The sequence below is a fragment of the Sus scrofa genome, chromosome 14, assembly GCF_054392235.1.
Source record: "Sus scrofa isolate SSC_HxYL_T2T_F1_AM1 chromosome 14, Sscrofa_HxYL_maternal_Yorkshire_Landrace_v2.0, whole genome shotgun sequence".
Taxonomy (NCBI): Eukaryota; Metazoa; Chordata; class Mammalia; order Artiodactyla; family Suidae; genus Sus; species Sus scrofa.
The window spans coordinates 113,011,745-113,036,952 of record NC_139396.1 but is presented as its reverse complement, the minus strand read 5'-3'; the positions used below and the strand labels follow the sequence as shown (position 1 = coordinate 113,036,952).

The following is a 25,208-nucleotide window of genomic DNA, read 5'->3' as shown; positions in this document are numbered from 1 at the left end:
CTATTATAATGGTATTGCTTTCTTGATAACTTTTATGGGTTGTTCATTGTTAGTGTATAGAAATGCAACTGATTTTTGAAGACTATTTTTATATCATGTAACTTCTGAATTCGTGTATTCAAGCAGGTTTGCTGGTGGTTTGGGGGTAGAATCTTTAGGGTTTTCTACATATAAAATCATGTCATCTGTGAACAGAGATAATTTTACTTCTTTTTAATTTATTTTATTTCTTTTACTTCTTTTTTAATTTCTTTTATTTCTTTTACTCTCTCATTATTGAACAGTACCAAAAAAGCAGGCATCCTTGTCTCATTCATGATAATAAAGGAAAAGCTTTTAGTCTTTCACCATTGAGTATAATGTTAACCATGGGCTTTTCATATATAGCTTTTATTGGGCTGAGGCAGTTTCCCTCTCTTCCTAGTTTGCAATGTTTTTCACCATTCTTCCTCATCACAGGGCTAAAATGTTTAAGCCACTGCAATAAAAAAAAATAATAAAGGAAATAAAGAGCATCAAAATGAAAGAAACAAAACTATCTCTATTTGTAAATGACATGATTACCTATGTATAAGATCTCAAGGAATCAACAAAAATTCCTAGAACAAATGAGTTAAGCAAAGTCACAGGAAAAAAGATAAACACAGAAAAATTAAATGTATAGCTTCAATTCTAAAGTTTTAGCCACGGATCAAGAATAAACATAGAACTGCAAAATTCATCAGTTTATATCAAAGAGCTATTCTCTTTCCTGTGGGTGTGAGTTCTTAATTGATTTGAGCTTGGAACAGACACCCAAACAGAAAATACTAACAAACCAGATGATCTGTAGTCTCACCCATTAACCCATTTATAGAAAACACAAAGATTAGAAAGATGGTGAGACTATAAAACCAAATTTCTAATGGAGAACAATTTATCAGAGGTAAACAAATCTAGACAAATTTAGTAGGGAGCCAAAGTTCTCTCCCTTCCAAGCAGACCACAAGTTTCCCATCCAGGATATCTCAATAGAATAGAACCATGGTTTGAATAGGATAGCTCTAGGAGATGGCTCTCACTAGCCTAAAACACTTAGTGTTATACCTGCCTTCAACCACTCACTGCAGCAAAGTAGGGGCAGAACAGTGCTAGGAAACGGAAGTTTCCTGGCTTAGATAGTGGCTAAACCAGATGTCTGGCATTAGTTACCAGCCTATGCCACTGATTAGAAACAAACAAATGGTTAGCAACTTAACTGTAACAGAATTTTGCACCAGGAACTGGAGAGTTGCATGTAACATATCCTAATGTGTGGACTGAACAAATGGATTTAAGCAGTGACAGATAGGCAATCTCTTGTCACTGTGATTGTTTTAGACCAGTCAGCATCCACTGCTAGAACTGAGAGTGGGAAATTTTAGATTTCTGTTATTTTTTTTTTTTTAATGTTACCTTGGTCACTACTAATATTTGAATTCAGCATCTTCTAGGCCAGTGTTTTCAATTGAGGATTCACATCACTTACTAAGAAGTTTCATTAATATACAGAAAGTTTAGGACCTATTCCAGGCTCACTGAATCTCTTTACTTGACAGTCCTGATATATGCATATTGTATTCATGGTAATTAATGTCTTAGGATTATTTTATCTCAAGATTTTTTTTCTCTGTAAAGTTCATGCTCATTCATTTTTACAAATCATATATAATGTTCACTGCATTCCTTGAATATAGAATTTATTATGTTCATATTTTGAACATATTTATTATGTTCATATTTTGGGGGGATTGACTTAATCACTTTGTTCTGCCCATCGCAGAAACAACCAATGTTCCTGCCAGTTACATTTTTCGTGGAATAAACTCTCTCATTAAATATTTCATTTTAAAAATTATCACTATTAGAGTAAAGTACAGTCATTTTAAGCCTTTTGTCATCTATAGAGTATTTGTTTGTTTATTTTAGTCTGATGTTTCCCTGACAGCTCTTGCAATCAGCTAGAGGCTAGAGGGTTCAGTCAGAGGCCCAGGGAAAAGGACAATGCCAGGTTCTCTTGGGTACAAGCTTCTGATAGCATCATTAAATGAACTCTGAGACCATACCAGTGGACTAAATCATGATTTCTAGAACTCTTGTCAAGATCCACTGGAGTAAGAATTAAACAGGTTTAAATGAATTGATGAGGGAATACTGTTAGTTTTGTTTCGAACATTCTTGATATTGTTTGAATGTTCTAGTTTCTCAATATATAAGGAAGCCCTTTCTCTTTCCTTCAACTCACAATAATTTAGTAGACTCTGCTTCATAAACCTAAAGGAAACCCCTGTCAATGACATCATATTCTCACTGCCTGAGCCCTCCAGAGTGCAGAAACTCATATTGCATATTCTTATTTTCATAGCAATAAAGTCATTTGTATAGGTACAATAAGAATCTGTCCTGTTTCTCACTAGGACATAAATGGAAATACTGATTTTGCAACCAAGCTCACATTTGAGGATGGTGCTCATTCAATCAGATATGACCAGGCACATTTAAGGAACTTAGGTTGACTTTTCAGAGCCAAATGTGCAAAGCCTTCACGGGAAAACTGGCTTGCAAGGTTCCCAGCCTTAAGACAAGTGAGGAAAGCCATTTTCTTGGGGAAAATTAGGAATTCTTATAGATACTACAGGTGAAGTCTGATAGCAAGTTCTTGGATTGGCTTCCTAACCTTAGGACCACAAATAATGAAGCTTTAAAAAACCCAATCTGATATTCCTTATAAAAACTTCCAGCAAAGCAAACTTAAGAAGGTCCATAATCCAATAGCACTGATGGCCTCATAAGAAGGGAAAGAGAGAGATCTCTCTGTCTCCACACACATAATATTTTATTATGGCAACCCAAGCAAACTAATAAAGTCAGTAAAAAGGATTTAGAAAAATTATGCAACAATCTACATCTATCTCAAAAATAAAAGCAAAACCCAAGTAGTTTTAAGGACTAACAAAAATAGCACAAAATGTCATCTTATAGGAAGTTCAAATCTGAAATAAAATTTAGGGCACAGTTAATCATTATAATTTTAACTTGGAAAAAAATTACATTACAAAAGGGTGAAAAACCTACAAATTATAAAACTGTATTTCAAACAAATGGGCTAAGGCAATTTATTTAAAGTAATGCAAAATGCATTAATAGCTGTCTTCAGTCAAATAATACAAACCAAATTTATAATAGCGTGATTAGCTGCTTCATTTTTTGTTACAACTTTAATGTGGCAATAACAAAGTAACAAGCAACCAGAAAATCTGTTTAAGACTGTAACAGTTAACCATTTGTTCTTGGGTCATTCATCTATGTTCTGGACTTCAGTTCTGTCCTTTATCAAGGGGCTTGTGTGGGAGCAGGGAGGAGAGAGAAGTTAACAGAGATGACCCCTTTGGTTCCACTGAGCTCTCAAATGCGGTATTATCTATGGGGAATATGTTGCCCTGCTTAGTTCCACTCAGCACCACACATACTGCAGTCTTAAACTCACCTTAGAAGTTATGAATACATGCCTTTATAATTTCAAAAAGCCTTCTGACATAGATGGATAAATTAAATGCTTCTTAAAATGTTACATGTAACATGGCATGATTAAAATAATAATATTCTTAGTAATATATTGATTTCAAATACATTTTCCATTAAGTATTTTTCATATTCATTTTTTGAATATGAAGTAACATTATGCTAAAAAATTAAAGGTCTTTGTATACATTGTTGATTTTTTAAAAAACAATTATACAAAGAGTAAAATGAACAAACTTTAATTCTGACACTTTAAGACTCTTAAAATATCCCCCAAATACATAAATTCTCAAAGTTTGCTGAAAAAATCTTAATCAATACAATTCAGAACACACTTGTTATAAAAGTTATTATAGAAATTGTATTACCGTAAATACTTCCCGTTACTTTTGTAGTAGGACTATTCAATTTCTTTAGTATAGAACCTACTCATTCAGGGAACACATGTATTGACCACCTACTGTGTTCCAGGTACTGTTCTAGGCCCTTGGGAATGATGAGGGAACAAAACATAGATCCCCTTTTCTCCTGGAGCTTAAGAAAATGGTGCAGAAGAGTATTGGTCTTCTTTGGTTGTCTCAGAGTGTATGTGTTCAAGGCATGTTTGTTTCCTTAAGAGTTTCAAAACTATAAATCATACTTCATGATGGAATACATATATCCAATTTAGCCCAGATCCCCTGAGGCTGATTCTTTTCATCTTTACTGTTTTTGTCCCTCCATCTCAAGAGCATCTCTAGCCTCGGCAAAGTTAACAGAATGCATCCATACAAAATCTGACAGACATGCAAATGGCAACATTAGAATGTCCCTGCCAAATGAAATTAGAACTTACATGTCTGGCTTATTGGAGGGGGGGGAGTGGGAGAGGGAGGGGGAGAGAGACGGTGCATGCACATGCACACACAGAGTAAATAATACCAACAAACAGAACAAAGACCCTTTGTTACTGTTCCATCTTTTATGCATTTTCCATCTTATGAGAAGCTAAAAGATCTTCCCATAAAGAATGCTCCAGCAGAAGGAACCAAGGTGCCTTCTGAAAACAACACTTCCTCTAGAAAACGCTATGGAGCCTGCAGCTATGCTTATTCAAATTATAAGCCAAGCTGTCTTTCTCATGATTTTCCAAAGCCATAGTTCCATGATTTTAAATTATATGGTCAATATCATGTCAGTTGAAAAGACGTTTTTTACACTAAGAGTAAGAGACATCGTGAAAAAAGAATAGGCTTATAATTTATATTCTTAAATGCTTATTTGGTATAAGAATACTTTTTACAATTTTAAGGGACAGTTTTGTGAGAAGCAAAGGACATCCCTGAAAACAGAATTAAACTGCTAAGCTTCTCTGGTTGGGAGCCCCACGAGTGAGGCATCCTTGAGCAACTCTAGTTCTATGTAGCTTTGTTCCATAAGAGCTAGGGGCATCTCTAAGATCAATGAGAAATCCGGCTACTGCTAACAGGGCACTTTTCCTACCTGAAGCTTCATTTTCCGGCAAGAAGCATCAGGGAGTCCTCAGTGCAGCTGTCCCCCAGCAGCATGCTCCTGGGTTCTGCCTGCAAAGCAGAGCAGCTGCTGCCTTCCAGCACCCAGCAGAAGCACACCGTCGCTGGACTTGCAAGGGCTTGCTGGAACTCTCTGAATGCCACTCCCATGATCAAACTGGACTAACTACTTCCTCCAGCTGATTTCCTAGGAACTAGGTAGTGAATGAATAATTCATGACAAGTCCATTCCAGCAACCAGTTTCTGCTCTATGGTTCACTCCCCACAGCAATTTGCAATGTAAAGATTCTAAACCATACTTGCTGGCATGCCAGGAATGAAAGTTCAGTTTTCTAGTCAACTAAAGTAAATGTTAGTGGATCTGTTTGCTCTTCTTTCATGCTAACCTATCACCTGGACTTGAGAGACTTTTTTTTTTTAAGTAGAAAATGTCAATGATTAACCACAGATGTCTGAGAGAACAAAATAATTCTTTTTTTCTCCGTAGAACCTGTCCTACAATGTAGGTTCTGGCTGTAAGAAAAGCAGCTTGCCCTGAGATCAGCAAGTCAGTATTTACATTTAGCAAAAGACCAGTTCTTGCAAAGCACAGAAAATCATGACATGGTGGGGGAGGGAGGCTTTCAGTTATCACTGCCAGGAAACAAATTGCTTCAAAGGGGAATTTTCCTGGTCTCTCAGGCTATAAATAAATCTTTCATCTCATTGGTATTCTTCTGTGAAGAACATGAACAGTCATTTTCACCATTTGTCAATGCTTACACATTTCCAAATGAGTGCTGTCTAAAGTATTAAATCCTCTGCCACCAAAAACCTAATTCCAAGAGGAACTTGAACAAAAAACGGAAGGCCCATTCTTCTACCTCAGCTCTGCCTCCAGGAAGTCCAATACCACACCTACCATTTTCACCTGTTTCAATCTTTGCTTCTTTTTCTTCTTCACTCACGGAATATCTCAAGATAGTGCTCTGTCAGTAAGTTAATTTTTCAGCCATGACCATTCTGTTCCTAGCTGCTTCTAATCTGTTTGTTCTGCAAATTCGTTCTCTCTGAGTCTCCTTGGCCCCGTTTTCTTCCTTTTCCACCTCATTCTGTTATTTTATTATCATCGCCATTTCTAAGCCTATGTTCTATGAAACTTGGGTTTTTAATAGCTCAGGCAGGAATTCTCTTCTTTTTTGAAGGGAAATTATTATTTCTTGCAGAACAGACTGCATCTTTCTTCAGTGAGCACTGTGCCTTTCTCTCCACCTTGCTGTGTGTGCAGAGGCCTGTGTCTTCTCATTGGCTCAGGATGTTCTTCCCAGGATGTTCTATGTAGCATCTCTGTAGGTGCTACTGTGTAATCTAGGGGAACCCTTCCCCTCCCAGCTACATCCCAGCAGCTTTGCGCAGGTGTGCTATAAGGAGAGAGATTCGTGGAGAGTGTTAAAGGAAAAAGGGATCCAGCTCACCTGGGGCTAAGGCTTTAAGCAGCCTTACTGCTCTCTTCTCCAAGGGATATAGTCTCTCCTTCCCTGACATTCTGCAACTCCCTCCATCCTTGTGAGATTTCATTTCCATCACAGAGAGTCAGCCCAAGTTGTTCCTTGGGAATCATTCCCTTTCCTGCAAATTCACTACCCACCCCCACTCAGCCATGAGTGAGAGATAAGGGAGTTCTCAGTCACCTGGGGCTCACCATGTGCCCCTTCATCCACTCCCTGTTCTCCAGAAACCTGCTTTTGTCAGGTGTTCTGCTGACTCCCAGTTAACTGATGAAGATAATCAGCTCCGGGGTTTACCGTCATTCTGCCTTTCTTCTCTACGTCTTTCCCAGCCTGGACATACCAAAAGAATGATCTCCCGTTATCTTTTCTTTGTCACATGAGAGAAACATTCAGGGACAGCCAGCACTGCAGTACCCACCCACTCTCCTGCCACACACCTTAGGGATTTTACAGAATTTTGCTCACTGTTCTCTTCTCTCCTAGAGCCTCTGCACAGTGAGGGGTTAGGAATGCCTCTGAAGCCAAAACTCTCTGAATTTTTGGAAACTTTCATTTCTCTCACTGACCATCAGCTGTGTTCTTTGAATTTGCTGTTGGTATATTTTGGGTAGTTTTAATCCATTTGCTGTTCATATCATTAAGTCTAAAAGGAAGGATATTTTGAAATTTGGCTTTACTCTGTCATTTTAAAGCAGAGGTCACACCACTCAGAAAAAAAAGCAAGACACCTGATATGACCCACGTAAAAAATAAGTGTAACACAAAATACTGATGGCATAATAGACATCAAAAGAGTAGCATTATAACCAAAAGACTAGAGTGGATATTATAGGTTGCCTTCCCCTCTTCCTCCTCAATGGAGCCCCAGTTCCCTTCAGTATCTCCCTCTCCCCAGCTACCATGCATTTCAGGATGCTGACCTCACCCTTTGTTCCTAGAATGGGCTGACCAGCAAGAGCCCAATTCTGGCTCGGGAGGTGAGATCTGCTGAAGGCCCTGGGAAATACCCTCTTACCCTTAGAGCAACAAGCTTCTCTTCCTCTCTTCCTCCCACGCACAAGGTCATGTACAATTGTGAATGCTGACAACTACCTATAACATCAGCAGAACTCTGCCTTGAGATGAAGTAAACCCCATGAATGGTAAAGCAGAGAGAAAAAACCCAGGTCTTTGAGTATGCCTCTGTTATGCTAGATCAACCACCCCTGAAGCCCATCCTCCCTTTTACAAACATCTCCTATTAGAGAAGCTAGTAAAGCTTTTCATTATTTAATCAGTTTGGGCTGGTTGTTCTATTACTTGCAGCTGAAGACATCCTAACAGATGACATTTAGACTATTTACAATATCAAATCCTCTTGTGTTACAAAATATATTTTAAAAATTAACACAAAATTTCAAACTGATCATTAAGAATCAAGTGTGGCCGAACACACTCAAGAAAAAAAAATCAATCATGCTCCGAATTAAGAGAGACATAAAGATAAATCATCAAGTCCAACCACTCCAGGGCCACTGAATCCTTGTGAAACACTGCAGCTCCAGCTGCTTCTCCTCAACACTCCCTGTAACAAGAGAGCCATCCAGCTACCTCCTTCAGCAGCCAATTCTGTTTTTTTCTCCTGAAAAAATGTATCCTGATTGCTGTGAGGCTCATCATTTGGCCTGAGGCATCTACGAGAGTATTGGAGTTTAAGAGCAATTAAAAGGAGGTCAAACCTTTTAGCACAACAGTGGTAGTAGCAACAGAATGATGGCATGAACAAGGCACACCATGGACACCAATTTTTCCTAGAGTATCAGTTAGCTGGCAGCAGAATTGTGAATCAATTAGCATCTAACCAGGTTATTAAAACTCCTTTTTATGGACCACACACATGTACAATTCTATCCTGTGTTTTAGAGCTCCTTCCACTCCCCACTCTGGGAATGATAACATGTATACAGCCATCCCTCGGTATTCATGGTGGAGGGTTGGATCCAGGACCTAACAGATACCAAAATCCAGACGCTCAAGTTCCTTATATAAAACATAACCAACACACATCCTCCCATATATCTTAAAATCTCTGGAATTTTTCTATTTTGGCCACATCCATGGCATGCAGAAGTTCCTGAGCCAGGGAATGAACCCACACCACAGCAGTGTCAACACCAGATCTTTAATCCACTGAACAACCAGGGAAATCCTGGAATCTTTTTCCCAAATATTTTCCTTTAAAAAAAAAAAAAAAAAAAACTTTTATTGGCGTATAGTTGATTTACAACGTTGCATTAATTTCAGGTGTATAGCAAAGCTAATCAGTTATACATATACATATGTCCATTCTTTTTTCCCATATAGGATTTTACAGAACACTGAGTAGACCTCCCTGTGCTATATAGCAGGTGCTTGTTAGTTTTTCTATTTTATATACAGAAGTGTGCATGTGTTAATCCCACTCTCCCAATTTTCCCTTCCCCCTACGGTTTCCCCTTTGGTAATCCTAAATTTGATTTCAAAATCTGTGAGTTTGTTTCTGTTATATAAATTCTTTTGTATCATTTTTATTAATTCCACATAGAAGTGATATCATACATTTGTCTTTCTCTAACTTACTTCACTTAGTATGACAATCTCTAGGTCCATCTATGTTGCTGCAAATGACATTATTTCATTCTTTTTTATTTTTTAGGGCCACACCCACGGCATATGGAGGTTCTCAGGCTAGGGGTCCAAGCAGGGCTGTCACCATTGGCCTACACCACAATCACAGAAAAGCAGGATCCGAGCAGCATCTGCAAACTACACCACAGCTCAAGGCAAGGCCAGATCCTTAACCCACTGAGTGAGGCCAGGGATCGAACCTGCATCCTCATGGATGCTAGTCAGGTTCCTTTCCACGGAGCCATGATGGGAACTCCTACTTCATTCTTTTTACTCCACTGCACATATGTACCACATATTCTTTATCCAATCCTCTGTCAGTGGACATAGATTGCTTCCATGTCTTCGCTATTGTGAATAGTGCTGCAATGAACACTGGAGTGCGTGTATCTTTTTGAATTATAGTCTTGTCCAAATATATGCCCAGGAGTGGGATTGCTGGGTCATATTTTCCTGAAAATTTTAAAGTCAAAGTTGGTTGAATCCACAGATGTGGAACCCATGGATACAGAAGACTGACCGTGTGTTATAAAAAGACTGTATATTATAAAAGGAGTTATAGAAGGGCCTATAACTGTTGGAAGAAACTAAAATTTTACAAGGGATGATTTTGGAACATAGTCATTCACATTTTCCTGTATTTACCATGTGCTCCTAAATAGACTAAAGCTTGGGTGAGCACATCTTAAATATATAACACAGGCGACGGTTTCAACATTAACTCCATGACAAACCATCACAGAAGCATAGGGGATTGTTGGGTAATACATTAATTCTACATGATAAACTAATTCTAGAACTACCATATGACCCAGCAATCCCACTCTTGGGCATATATCCGGACAAAACTTTCCTTGAAAAAGACGCATGCACCCCCACATCCATTGCAGCACTATTCACAATAGCCAAGACATGGAATCAACCCAAATGTCCATCGACAGATGATTGGATTAGGAAGATGTGGTATATATACACAATGGAATAATACTCGGCCATAAAAAAGAATAAAATAATGCCATTTGCAGCAACATGGATGGAACCAGAGATTCCCATACTGAGTGAAGTCAGTCAGAAAGAGAAAGACAAATACCATATGATATCACTTATATCTGGAATCTAATATATAGCACAAGTGAAACTTTCCACAGAAAAGAGAGTCATGGATTTAGAGAACAGACTTGTGGTTGCCAAGGGGGAGGGAGTGGGATGGATTGGGAGCTTGGGGTTCATAGATACAAACTATTGCTTTTGGAATGGATTAGCAATGAGATCCTGCTGCATAGCACTGAGAACTATGTCTAGTCACTTATGATGGAGCATGATAATGGGAGAAAAATGAATGTATACATGTATGTGTAACTTGGTCACCATGTTGTACAGTAGAAAAAATAATAATGTATTGGGGAAATAATAAATAAAAAAATTTTAAAAACCCTAATTCTCCAATTTTAAGATCATCATCAACTTAGTCATCATTCTGTTTTTATATATTTTAAACCATAACTTAAATTTTTTTAGTTACCATTTTTTTGTTTTATTGAATCTCATTGTTTGTTCTTATTGTCTCTCAACCACTGTCACCTATTCTTTGAATCACATCCTCTTTTCAAATACCTCTGTGCTCTGAGTTTAAACTTCTCCATAACAGAACCATTCCTGAAGGCCTTAAAACCTAGAAGTGTATAGGTAAAGGTATTTCTCCAAAGAGTAGCCTCCTTGGCAATTAATACAACAGGTGATGGACTCAAATATACTCCAAGTGTCTCATAAAGAATTCTGATTATTTTTGGGTGTCTGAGTTGAAAGACCTGATTGTGGAGGGCCAAGCTTTCATAAGAATTATGATTCAGGGCAAGCCAGTGTTTGTCAAGCACGTCCTTCCAACTTTCATAAAAACGCTGCATCAAAGTTGGAACTGCCCCAGGGTACTTTTGATGCTATGATCACAGGGCCACATGAAATGTAGAAAAGAGAGCCCCAAGTGAGACAGAATCCAGAGTCTGCACCTGATTACACTGGTACTCTCCCCACTACTGGCATTCCAAACAAGACCTTGAAACTCTTGAGATACCTGCAATGACATATCCCTGAAGCAGCAGGAATTATAAAAGGAACGTATCAATAACCTGCCTGCCTGCAGTCAATACCCATTCACGGGTGGGTGGATGAATTCTCTGCCATTGCTTTGAAGACCCTTGACCTGATAAACTCTTGCTCCCATAATCTTGAAACCTGCTCCCTCAAATGTTGCCCAATACTCTGGACAAGATACTCAGTTTGCTCTGACCTTTACTATAAGCTTATCTTGGCATTTCAGGAGGACTGGACTTCCTCAGCTACTGACAGGTTGCCCAAGGGAGCACCCTGTGGGAACCTAGCCACATCATCTCTATATTGCCAGTTCTGGCCTGGCCTGCTGATCCCAGCTCAGCCATAAACCATGCTCTCAGACACTGGCAGTTTTCCACCTAGAGCCCTCTTCTTTAAATGCTACATTCCAGAGGATTTTTGAAGTTATCAGTGTCATATCATTGCTCTAGACCACAATGCTTCTAATAAAGCATGCAGCACACACTAATTAAAACGACTTAGCTTTAAAAACCACTGTACTTGTCAGAGACCTGGGGACCATGCCAATTTTATAACAGAAGCACTGAGAATCCCATAGCTATGGAAATGCTAATAGATATGTTGGCAGGAAGTTTGCACAAGAAAATCTTTACCAGATTTTTTTCTAACTGCCATCTTATACTTTAATGAGCTGCTCTTAAAAAGAAAATATAAAATATTTGAATAAGAATTACAAATACCATTCACAAAAGACTGAGTATGTCTTCATTCAAATAATCCTAACACCATCCTATATGCTCCAAGAGATTTCTGTTGATGAAGAAAATATCATCCGTCTCAGTAAGGAACTCATACTCTATTATAGGATATAAACAAGTAACAACTAACAGGTAATAACTACGTGGCAGAATTTTTTAAATGCTACATCAGAGGTAGAGATGCTATCTTCTCTTTCTCTCTTTTACATATCCACCTACTACCACTCATCCATACAGAAAGAGAACAGAGAGGAAGAATGGAGCCCCAAATGACCATATACATTAGAGAGACAGTTTACAAATAGCTTTTATGGACCTACCTAAATATAGGAAAAACATAGTTTTATAATAATAGCATTCTTAAACATTTAAGCAATCTTTGAATACTTAACACAGTAAACTATATATTTATTCTAAATTATAGCAGATTAAGTTCCCTCAATACTGGGGGAAAAAAAAATCAATGCTGAAGCGGTGTTGGCCAAGATAAAAAGTACGAATAAAGGTATATATAGTTTGGGCAAAGCAAAGTCAGACTAAAGATTCAGAACAGGACAAGAGTCTAAATTAGGTGTCAAGCAGGATTCAGGCCTGGGCCAGTCACCAGGTTACCAGAGGAACTCAGTCATGTGCTTTTGTTATGATCTAAAAACTGACATGAATTCCATTCCACCATATGAGAGAGGATGTGGAGCAGATACCAGGCCGAGATTACTAAAAACCTACTATAATTACTATGCTGCTAAAAATAAATCGGCCTGGCAGCAAGAATATAATTTCATTTTTTATTAATAAGAGGTAGAAAATATAAAATATTTTCTGAGGATTAATTGCAACTGGAAAATATTTTATGATATGATTCAATAAAAAGAGGCATTAACTACTTTGTTGAATGACACACATTTTAGGTCACAGATGCAGCTCGGATCCCGCATTGCTGTGGCTGTGGCATAGGCTGGCAGCTGCAGCTCTGATTCTACCCCTAGCCTGGGAACTTCCACATGTTGCAGGTGCAGCCCTAAAAAGCAAAAAGAAAAAGCTCTTCATTAGAGAACGGCATCATTTCAGAGGTGGAAGAGGTAAAGTCACTTTCATCTACCTATGCTTATAGTGTATCTGAATTCAGAACATGCAATCATAGGCCAACATACCCTAATCCGAAAGCCTCAGAAATACAGTTTGTACAAGACAGGAAAACATAAACCAACTAGGCAGGCATACAGTCATCTGGTTATTTATTAAAAGCTTTCCCCAAACCAGTAATTCTAATTGTCCCTTCATTTGATGGCCTGAGATTTTTATCTCTGAGGAAAATGCTGCAAAGTAAAATTAAGGGACATGTCTTTGTTCTTCAGGGTAGGAGAAGAGGTACTGGGAGAGGAGATGTGGGTGGAAAACTGGCAGGTGCAGTTTTAGGCTCAAGAGTACGTGGAAAAGGAGGACCTGAAAGCAGATCCCTTTAAGCCCACCCACACTTGTATGCCCTTTGGAAAGTCTGCACATGCCTCCCAGCCCTGAGTAAACCAGTTTGAGGACTATATTCTTTAATACATCAGAGAAGAAAGGTCAACAAGAGACTGAGAAAGCCACACATCTGAGAACACCTAAGGCACTGATATGTGACACAGGACTTGTGAAAACCTAAACAAAGGAAGTAGATCTCCTAAAATACAACACAAAGAAAACCTAGTCTAGTCAAACTTTCATTTTGAATATTCTGCTAATGTGATGGGTGAAAAAAACACCATTGATCAGAAATAACCACATTTTTAAAACAATTTGTTATTTCAACAACAACCAATGTTTGCATAATCCTGATATCATTAAAAATTTGGAATCAGATTTTGAAGTATTTGAATACCTATAAAGCATCTCACTAGAAAATTCACCCACTGGCCTTTGAATTGTTTATTATTGTTCACTGTTTTCTTTTTTTTTTTTCTTTTTTTTTTCTTTTGGTCTTTTTCTAGGGCCGCTTCCCACAGCATATGGAGGTTCCTGGGTTAGGGGTCTAATTGGAGCTGTAGCCGCTGGCCTATGCCAGAGCTACAGCAACTCAGGATCCGAGCCACGTCTGCGACCTACACCACAGCTCAGGGCAACGCCGGATCGTTAACCCACTGAGCAAGGGCAGGGATAGAACCCGCAACCTCATGGTTCCTAGTCAGATTCGTTAACCACTGTGCCACAACGGGAACTCCTGTTGTTTTTTTACTACAACCCTGGCTTTATCTCACATTTCACAGCAGAAGTCTTTTATTGCCCAAAACTTTTTATTTGAAAATTTAAAAGTCCACAGAATAGTTGAAAAAATAATACTCTATATCCTTCAATAAGATGCATCAACTGTCAAAAAAAATTGCCATGTTTGCTTTCTTACTCTCTCCCTCCTCCTTCCTCCTCCCCCTCCCACACACAAACTTTTTCTTTTCCTTGTTATTTTCTGGTTGAACCATTTGAAAGTAAGTTGCAGACATTATGCACATTACCCCTAAGTACTTCTGTATGTATGTTAAGAACAAGAACAAACTATTGCATTTGGAGTGGATAAGCAATGAGATCCTGCTGTATACCACAGGGAACTATATCTAGTCACTTATGATGGAACATGATGGAGGATAATGTGAGAAAAAGAATGTACGTATATGTGTGACTGGGTTCCTCTGCTGTACAGTAGAAATTGACAGAACACTGTAAACTAACAATAATGGAAAAATAAAAATCATTTTTAAAAAAGAACAAGAACATTCTCTTAATATAACCACAGTGCCGTTTTCACATCTAAGAAATTAGCCATAATTCTATAATTATCATCTAATATATAGACAATATTTAGATTTCCCAGTTGTCTCAAAAAACAAACAGTTTATATAAGCTGCTTATTTTTTCCTAGCAGGTTCCATCAAGGTTTACACATTGTATTTGGTCCTAATGCCTCTTCAGTCTCTTTAAACCTAAATTTGACCCTCTACAACTTTTCTGGTTTTCACAATAAATGCTTTTTTTAAGTAAGAGGTTCACAGATCAAATTTTCCTCAAAAAACTCTCTATTACCTTGAACTTTTGATGGAATAATTTTTTGAAAGGCAGTTTCAAAGTCTACCTGATAAAAGCTTCTGGTCTCTATGCCTGTGAGTTAGATTTGGGGTGACAACTGCTATCAGTGGGAGGTGTGGGAGGGCCACTAAGGCCCAGAAAGGAGGATGGTGACACTCAGTGAGTGGGCGCAAGAACCATTTCTGGCAAGCAGAGGCTCATCCAAGTCCAGAAAAATCCTAGGTCATATAGCTAGTCTGAAGAGAAGACCTTTGCTCTCAGGGAACAGACACTGATGAATCTTAGGATACAGTATGAATAACTTGAGTATGTCTTTCACAGTTTGGGTGGTGATTCCACTATAAGTGCTAATTACACAGCTAATAATACACAAGCATTATTAACCTTAATTCAAAAACCAAAGCCCAGAGTGAGGCTAAAGATATTATAAAGACTTTCTTGTAACTGTAACCACTACTAGTTATTCACACATAACCAGAATACTGTGAATTCAAAAGCAATCCCTTGATGTTTAAAGGCAGGCTTCTGACATGTGGTAAACTGAGTTCATTAGCAAACACAAAAAATGCACAAATATAGCATAAGGACAACCGAATGAAAGGAAGCGATATTTTATCACCTATGCAAAACCGGCACGGAAGAAAGATATAAAGTATTCCAAAACACAGCAAGCACCCAAAGGACCTATCAGCACGGGGTGTCTGTGAGATAAGGGGTGTCTGTGAGATGGTGACAACATGGTGACTCCTCTTCCTCAGTGTCCTGTCACACACCCCTATTTCTCCTCAGGCTATTCATTCCAACTGAAAACTTCATCTATTCCTAAGGCATCCTTTATTGTGACCAACTCTGAAATTTCTTTCTATCTCTAGCTTAGATAGATTTTTCTCTGGAGATCCAGACACAACTGAATTCTGCATACTTCCAGCTGGACCCCCACAAATACTTCACATTCGCACATCTGCCACCAAACTCACGATCTTTCCTCTAACCTGCCACCTCTCATCTGTCAAAGTGAATGATGTCAGCCTTTCCTTTAGGCCAGGCTTCACCTACTGAACCTCTACAATCCTTCAGCCACCAGCACTGTCATCGTTTCCACCTCCTGCCCAGCTCCTTGCGATGCACTCACTTCTCTCATGCCCAACACTACCTCCCTGGTTTACACACATCATCATCCAGACTGTTCAAAAACCTTCTAAGTGGGCTCTCCAACTCCCCTCTGCATGGTCACCTTACTAAAACAAGAGCCTCTACTGTGTAACTCCTGGCTCCTCCGTGCCCTCAGCACCAATGTGGCAGCTACTGCCCTCGCCTGCACACTTCAAGTTCCAGCATAGTGAGCTTTTTTCAGTACTTCCAACATATCATGTGTTCTCTTCCCCAGGAATTTTTGCCTTGGACCTTTGCCTCTGCCCTGAATGCTCTTCTCTGTCTTCATCTAACTCTCTCCTTACAGACTCATCTTTTGACATCTCTTCTTCCAGAAAACCTTCCCTGTTACCAAGAGACTGGATCAGGATTCTTCTCTGGACTATGGCACTTACCACATTGAACTGTGTAACTGTGTATTTTTCCCTGCCAGGAGCGCCCAGAGCAGGAAGAGAGGGGCTGAGGCAAGGAGACTGGTATGTGGACAGCTGCAACAGTAGAAATGGCGAGGTCCTGGACTCCAGTTGTGGCCTAGGGACTTACAGAAGCACACAGCTTGGGGGAAATTTAGGCAGCAAATGTTACACCACCTTTATGCTTGATGCCTAAAATGGAACCCACCATGTAATGGGTGCTTAATAAATATTTGCTCAAAGAGTGAATAAATTAACATAGACAAGATATAGACATAGGAAGCAAACAGAATGACACCTGAATCTGCCTCAGTATAGACCTAAGTGCTGCAGCAATGCAGACTGGGCGTGGTTCATTAAGAGGGACATTTGGCTTGAAAAGATAGTGGCTGGCTAAGCAGCTTGCAAAGAACAAGTAAGTGAGTATGGGTGTGGAGGCTGGGTCTGAACACCAATTCCACCATGGGCCAACCAGGGAACCTTGGGAAACTCATCCAATTTTTCTGTGCCTCCCCTATAAAAGGAGGATGACAACGAGAGTACTTATACCTCACAGTGCTCACATGAGGATCAAAAACAATTAATATTTGTAAAGTCCTTAGAAGAACAGTGCCTTGCACAGAATAAACATGATATAAGTATATGCTATATTAAATAAATAAAACAAACCCTTAGTGGTAGCTTCATCTATTTAGATACTACAATAATGGTTACATGTATGAGTTACCTTATGGCATAGCAGGTTAAGGATCTGGCATTGCCACTGCAGTGGCTTGGATAGCTGCTGTGGTGTGGGTTCGATCCCTGGCCTGGGAACTTATACATGCCATGGGTGTGGTCAAAAAATAAAATAAAATATTTTTTTTTTGGTCTTTTTGCCATTTCTTAGGCTGCTCCCGCGGCATATGGAGGTTCCCAGGCTAGGGGTCGAATCGGAGCTGTAGCTGCCAGCCTATGCCAGAGCCACAGCAACGCGGGATCTGAGCCGCATCTGCACCACAGCTCAGGGCAACGCCGGATCGTTAACCCACTGAGCAAGGGCAGGGATCGAATCCGCAACCTCATGGTTCCTAGTCAGATTCGTTAACCACTGCGCCATGACAGGAACTCCTAAAATAAATTTTTAAATGGCTCCATGTGAAGTGAATAATTAGTTAATGGACAATTGCATACCTCCACTTATTAGAGGGTGATATATCAGTTGTACTTACTAAAAACTGTGAAGAATTTTCCTATCTAGAGTTTCAGGTAATATTTAAAAGCAAGTTGTTTTTATACATAAATAATGCAATTTGCAGTATACTGGGGGAAATAAAAGAAACCTGAATTGTATGTTCATAGAGATAAAAGAAAAATGAAAAACAATGCAAAGACAGGAAACTATGAAAAAATGTATGAAATAAAAACATGTCAACAATAAAATCTCAATGGTGAGTCTAGACCCAGTCAAGGAGAGAGTTAGTGAATAGAAAGAGAATACTGAAGAAATCCCCCAGAGTGCTCTGCACAGAGATAAACAGGAAGTATGGCAGAAGACACAATGAGCTTTAGTCCCAGAAAGGGAATGAAAAAAATCAGAAAGAGGCAAGATTTGAGGAAATGATGGACGGAAAATTTTCAAAAGTGAAGAAAAGCCTGGGTCCTCAAATTTAAAAATTAAAAAGGCACACGTAAATCCCAGGAAGAAATCAGATAATCAGATAAACAAAAACAAAAGCATTAGTCACATCATGTATCAAAAAAGTTCCTGCTGCGATACATCAGGGAGGCCACCATCAGAGGATTCACTGCATCCTGTAACATGGCTCTTTTCTACCTCCCTGCTGGATCTACAGGATTCTTGCAGGCAGGATTCTTTCCAGTATATAATATACTGTTAATTCCTGCCTGATGTACAAGAAATGAAAGAATAAATATGTGGAGTATATTTATATTCATGTGAAACCATTTTTAAAGAAGAAACAAAATAACATGGAAAACATATCACACAAATTAAAGTATCCATGGACAAAGCATATCTTTTTGGACCTATTTCTTCATTTGTATAAAATAAAGGAGTCATCTCAATGACATCAAGTATAAAAGTTCACTAACAACTACTTATAAATGTTATGGCTATAGTATTATTTTTTGAAAACTCTACATTAAAAAACAAATTTGGCCAACATCAATTCATGATAAAAACTCTTACCAAAGTGGGTATAGAGGGAACATACCTTAACATAATAAAAGCCATTTATGACAAACCCACAGCAAATATAATACTCAATGGAGAAAAGCTGAAAGCCTTCCCACTAAAATCTGGAGTAAGACAGGATACCCACTATCACCACTTTTATTCAACATAGTATTGGAAGTCCTAGCCACAGCAATCAGACAAAAGAAATAAAAGGTATCCAAATTGATAGAAAAGAAGTAAAATTGTCACTGTATGCAGATGACATGATACTATATACAGAAAATCCTAAGGTCTCAACCCAAAAACTATTCAAACTGATCAACAAATTCAGCAGAGTAGCAGGATATAAGATTAACATTCAGAAATCGGTTGCATTTCTGGATACTAACAATGAAACATTAGAAAGGAATCCAAAAATATAATACCTTTTAAAATCGCACCCCAAAAAATCAAATACCTGGGAATAAATCTGACCAAGGAGGTGAAAGAATTATATGCTGAGAACTATAAAACATTAATCAAGGAAATTAAAGAGGATTCAAAGAAATAGAAAGATATTCCATGCTATTGGGTGGGAAAAATTAATATTGTAAAAATGGCCATACTACTCAAAGCAATCTACACATTCAATGCAATTCCTACCAAACTACCCATGACATTTTTAACAGAATGACAACAAACAATCCAAAAATGTATATGGAACAATCCTGAGGAACAAAAACCAAGCAGGAGGCATAACTCTCCCAGACTTAGGCAATATTACAAAGCCACAGTAATCAAAACAGTGTGGTACTGGTACCGAAACAAACATACAGACCAATGGAACAGAATAGAGAACCCAGAAATAAACCCAGACACCTACGGTCAATTAATCTTCAACAAAGAAGGCAAGAACAGTCTTTTCAGCAAGTGGTTCTGGGAAAACTGGACAAGCCACTTGTAAATCAATGAAAGTGGAACACACCCTCACACCATGCACAAAAATAAACTCAAAATGGCTGAAAGACTTAAATATAAGACAAGACACCATCAAACTCCTAGAAGAGAACACAGGGAAAACATTCTCTTATATCAACCTTACAAATGTTTTCTAAGGTCAATCTCACAAGGCAACAGAAATAAAAGCAAAAATAAACCAATGGGACCTAACCAAACTGACAAGCTTCTGCACAGCAAAGGAAACCATTTAAAAAAACCCAAAAAAGACGACTTACAGAATGGGAGAAAATAGTTTCAAATGATGCAACCTACAAGGGCTTAATCTCTAAAATATACAAACAACTTATACAACTCAACAGAAAAAAAGCCAACAATGTGATAACTCAATTGAAAAATGGGCAAATGACCTGAATAGACATTTCTCCAAAGAAGATATAAATATGGCCAACAAGCACATGAAAAAATGCTCAACATCACTGATTATTAGATAATGCAAATCTAAACTACAATGAGGTACCACCTCACACCAGTCAGAATGGCCATCATTAATAAGTCCACAAATAACAAATGCTAGAGAGGGTGTGGAGAAAAGGGAACCCTCCCACACTGTAGGTAGGAATGTAAATTGGTACAACCACTATGGAAAACAGTATGGAGGTACCTTAGAAAACTATATATAGAACTACTATATGACCCAGCAATCCCACTCTTGGGCATATATCCAAACAAAACTTTCCTTGAAAAAGACACATGCACCCACATATTCATTGCAGCACTATACACAATAGCCAGGACATGGAAACAACCCAAATACCCATCGACAGATGACTGGATTAAGATGTGGTAATATATACACAATGAAATACTACTCAGCCATAAAAAAGAACAAAATTATGCCATTTGCAGCAACATGGATGGAAGTAGAGACTCTCATACTAAATGAAGTAAGTCAGAAAGAGAAAGACAAATACCATACAATATCACATATATCTGAAATCTAATACACGCCACAAATAAACCTTTCCACAGAAAAGAAAATCATGGACATGGAAAACAGACTTGATGCCAAGGGGGTTGGGGAGGGAGTGGGATGGACTGGGAATCTCGGGTTAATAGATGTAAAATATTGCCTTTGGAATGGATAAGCAATGAGATCCTGGTGTATAGCACTGGAAAGTATCTCTAGTCACTTATGACGAAGCATGACAATGTGAAAAAAAAGAATGTATATATGTATGTGTGACTGGGTCACCATGCTGTACAGTAGAATATTGACAGAACACTGTAAACCAGGTATAATGGAAAAAAATCACTATAAAAAAAAACAAATTTGGGTAGTTTTCTTATTTTCTACTGGGTTACAGACCAAAAATCTAAAAATTATCTGCCTCTCGGTCATTTAATTCACAGGAAAACTAAGAAAATAGTGACAATCAACAAACCATAATCATTGAACCCTGCAATGGTACCAAGACAAACATATCTGTGTACTACTTTCACTTTATTGACACATAACACACAGAAGCCAACTGCTGGCACTTCCCTCGCATATACCCAAACTAGACTCTTGGTTTTACCTACATGACACGGACTCTTACCAAACTCTCAGCAGACCAACATCAGAGAGGTCAGCTAGAGTCATTCTGCACATCCTTCTATTTCCATATCCTATTAAATAAGAAGAATTACCAGTACAGGACTCATGTGAGAACCGGCTGGGAAAGGTAAGCTGCTAATACACAAAATAGCCAAAACCAATACTATTGGCTTTTGATGAAGAATATTTATTTATTTATTTATTTAGTCTTTTTGCCATTTCTTGGGCCGCTCCCGCGGCATATGGAGGTTCCCAGGCTAGGGGTCTAATCGGAGCTGTACCCGCCAGCCTACACCACAGCCACAGCAACTCGGGATCCGACAATGCGGGATCCAGGCCGCATCTGCGACCTACACCACAGCTCAGGGCAACGTTGGCTCGTTAACCCACTGAGCAAGGGCAGGGATCGAACCCGCAACCTCATGGTTCCTAGTCAGATTCATTAACCACTGCGCCACAACGGGAACTCCTTGATGAAGAATATTTAAAACGGCACTTGTTTTATCTGCATTTAAGCTTCAAAATCTCTGTGTGCACAAGAAAATGTACTGTTCAAACTGATCAACCTTTATTTATATCTGACAATACCACACTCTTTTCTATCACTTAAAAAACACTTAATCTTATTTCTTCACCCTCAAAGAAAACAAGCCCAACAAGGTAGAAAACAACCATTAGAAAAGAATTACTCATATTTGGTTCTTAAACTGCAAGCATGCTGCAACCTTCTGTTTGTACGTGAGCAAACCAGAGTAATTTCCAGCACATTACAGTGACAGACTTGATTACCAAACAGGAAAACATGCTTGGAAGCAGTTTCAAAAAAACACCACTCCAGGGACCAAAGAAAGGTAAACAGATGACAAAAGAAACCCTGGTTTCTAGGTATGAGAATATGAATCTCTTGGGGCTCTCATAAGGAAAGCAGGCAGATGATTTAAGAAGCCATACAAATGATCTCACAGAGGGTAACGCCCAACCAAAGGCAGTAATTTGGGACTGGTGCATTTTAAAGATGCATATTCATCTCTTCATCTAAACATATTTCTAGGAAGAAACTAGGCATGGTCTAAAAGAAAACAACCAGGATGTTGAGAGACTCAGCTCTGTAATACATGAAACAAGGGATACGGTGCAGAGTCAAATATGTTGCAGTTATGCTGATGGTTCCTAGAAGAAAAAGAGTAGGGCTGTCAATAAGAGAAAGGTACAGACAGTTTTTATACTGGATCTCAAATTCCTGGTAACTTAATAAAGGATAGACTGCCTTTGGAAGGAGTAAGCCAGCACCATGAGAGATGCCCTAACAGCTTCTTAAACCCCTTGCCTTAAATTAAAATTATGTTGTTGCTTACAGGAGACACAGAACTCTGTTAATAAACAGTGTAAAATGGACATTGTTCTGAGATGGAAAGTAATTTGTAAATACTATCAAATGAAATGTGTATTTCTAAACACTGATTTGATGGCCAAATACAAAATTACCTTTTAGGCTATTAAAAATGCATGCTAATAATCCTACATAAGTGCACAGAAGGACATTTTCAAATAGGCTTAGGGATAAGCAAAGATATCAAGTAATGGGGTAAGGGGACAGAAGAATATGAAAGAACACAACTTTTTTTAAATGGTGAAATTATTTGTATGAAAAAGAAAAGAGAACTTGAAAAAAATGAAGAAAAATCTCAAGATAATCAAATGGAAATATAGTCAAGATAGTATGCTAACATTTTCAAAGAATTTTAAAAAATACTACAGAGATACCCACCACTTGGTATCTTAAGTCAGTTTTATTTTTAAAGAAATTTTTAGAAGTTCAATTTGGATCTTATGATAAAAAAGTTGAACAGAGATATGAAAAGACCAAACTGAACTTCTAGAGATGAAAACTATACCATGTCTGAGATGAAAAGTACGCTAGGTGAACCTAACAGCAAATTAGACATTGAAAAAGAAAAGATTAATGAACTCATAAACATAGCAATTACAATTATGCAAAATAAAACACAGAAGCAAAAACAATTTAAAGAAATTAAAAACATAATATCTGACAACTTCAAGGCAGTTAAGGTTTATAATAGAGTCTCCAAAGAAGGGAGGTGACAGAAAAAAATATTTTTAAAATATTCCAAATTCAAAGAAAATTGTAACCCCACAGATCTACAAAGCTCAACAAACCCCAGACACAAGAAATGAGGAAAACAAAAAATAAAAAAAAAAAGAAAGCTGAAAGAAGTCATTATCAGTCAAGTCACAAAAGAAGAAACATTAAAAGAAATCTTTCACATTGAAGGCAAACAACAGATCGAAATACAGCTCCACTCATAGAGATGAAGAACAGCGGAAATGGTAGTTACATTTATAGGCAAACAGATAATTTCCTTATAATCTCCTTAAAAGGAAAAGTGTTTATGAGTTCTCTTGTGGCACAGCGGGTTAAGGATCCGGCATTGTCACTGCAGTGGCTTGGGTCACGGCAGTGGGGCAGGTTTGATCCCTGGGCTGGGAACTTCCACATGCCGCAGGTACAGCCAAAAAAAATGAAGAGTGTCTTAAAATGACAATATCGTATGCTGGAGGTTATAACATACATATGACAAAAATGTATGATAATAGGAGCATAAAGGTCAGAAGGGGAGAAATAGAAGTAAAGTTCTTGTAGTATCCTTAAAAGTAGTGTAAAATCACTTGAAAGCAGACTGGGACAAGTTAAAGATGTATACTGTGAATCTTAATAAAATAAAATAAAATTTTAAAAACACTGAAATAAAGAGTTACAAACCAATAAAGAAGGAAAACTTAAATATTAATTTTTTAAAGGGCAGAAAAGAGATGAAAAGGGAAAAATAAAACACACTAGACAAACTTAAACTAACCATATCAATAATCCGCTTAGATATAAATGGTCTAAACGGTCAAATAAAGAGATAAATTGTCAAACTCGATAAAAAAGACCCAACCATATATGTTGTTTACATGAAAAGCACTTTAAAGACACAAATAAGTTAAAAGTGGAAAGATGGAAAAGGTGATACCATACCAACACTAATCAAAAGAAAGCTATAGTGCCTATACTAGTCTCAAAGTAGATTTCAGAGCAAAGAATACCATCACCAGGGGTAAAGATAGTCATTTCTTAATGGTTAATTTATCAAGAAAACAAAACAATCCTAAATATTTATGCACCTAATAACAGAGCATCAACTACATGTAGCAAAATTGGTGTAACTCTAAAGAGAAATTCACACAGTAGGCAATTTAATCACTACTAATAGAACAACTGGACCACAAGGATAAAGGAGACTTAAAAAACACTATCAATCAATTTGACATGACTGACATTTATAGAATACTCCATCCAACAACAGTGGAATACATATTCTTCTAAAATATACATAGAACATAGAGACCTTATTCTGTACCATGAAACAAGTCTCCTTAAATTTAAAAGGATTCAAGTCATTTAAAATATGTTTTCAGACCAAAATGGAATGAAATTAGAAATAAATAAGAGCAAGATGTCTGGAAAGTCCAGAAATTTTTGAAATTAAATAACTCACTTAAAAATCACCCATAGATCAAAGAATAAATCCAAAGAGAGATTAGAAAGTATTTTTAACTAAATGAAAATGAAACTCAATATGGCAAAATTTGTGGAATGCCATGAAAGCAGAACTTGGGAAATTTATAATCACTAAATCCTATGACAGAAAACAAAAAGGATCTCAAATAAATAACCTTGGCTTCAACCTTAAAAATCTAGAAAATAGAAGAGCAAATTAAAATCAAAGGAAACAGAGGAAAAGAAATAATAAACATCAAAGCACAGGTGAAAGAAATAGAAGACAATGACAA

General features: G+C 37.9%; 1 protein-coding gene across 50 annotated transcripts in view; it reads right to left on the bottom strand.

Annotated features, from left to right (window-relative positions):
- The window catches only part of MARCHF8 (membrane associated ring-CH-type finger 8), a 142,139-nt gene that overhangs the window by 51,249 nt on the left and 65,682 nt on the right, over positions 1 to 25,208 (bottom strand). For 4 of the 50 annotated variants that reach the window (XM_084996535.1, XM_084996545.1, XM_084996563.1 and 1 more), the window contains exon 1: positions 5,023 to 5,215. The exons of the other annotated variants lie outside the window; for them this stretch is intronic. In XM_084996535.1, the coding sequence (XP_084852661.1) occupies positions 5,023 to 5,034 (12 nt within the window). In that variant the 5' untranslated portion in view covers positions 5,035 to 5,215. Of the gene's footprint in view, positions 1 to 5,022; positions 5,216 to 25,208 lie in introns of those variants that run through there. 50 annotated transcript variants of the gene reach the window in all.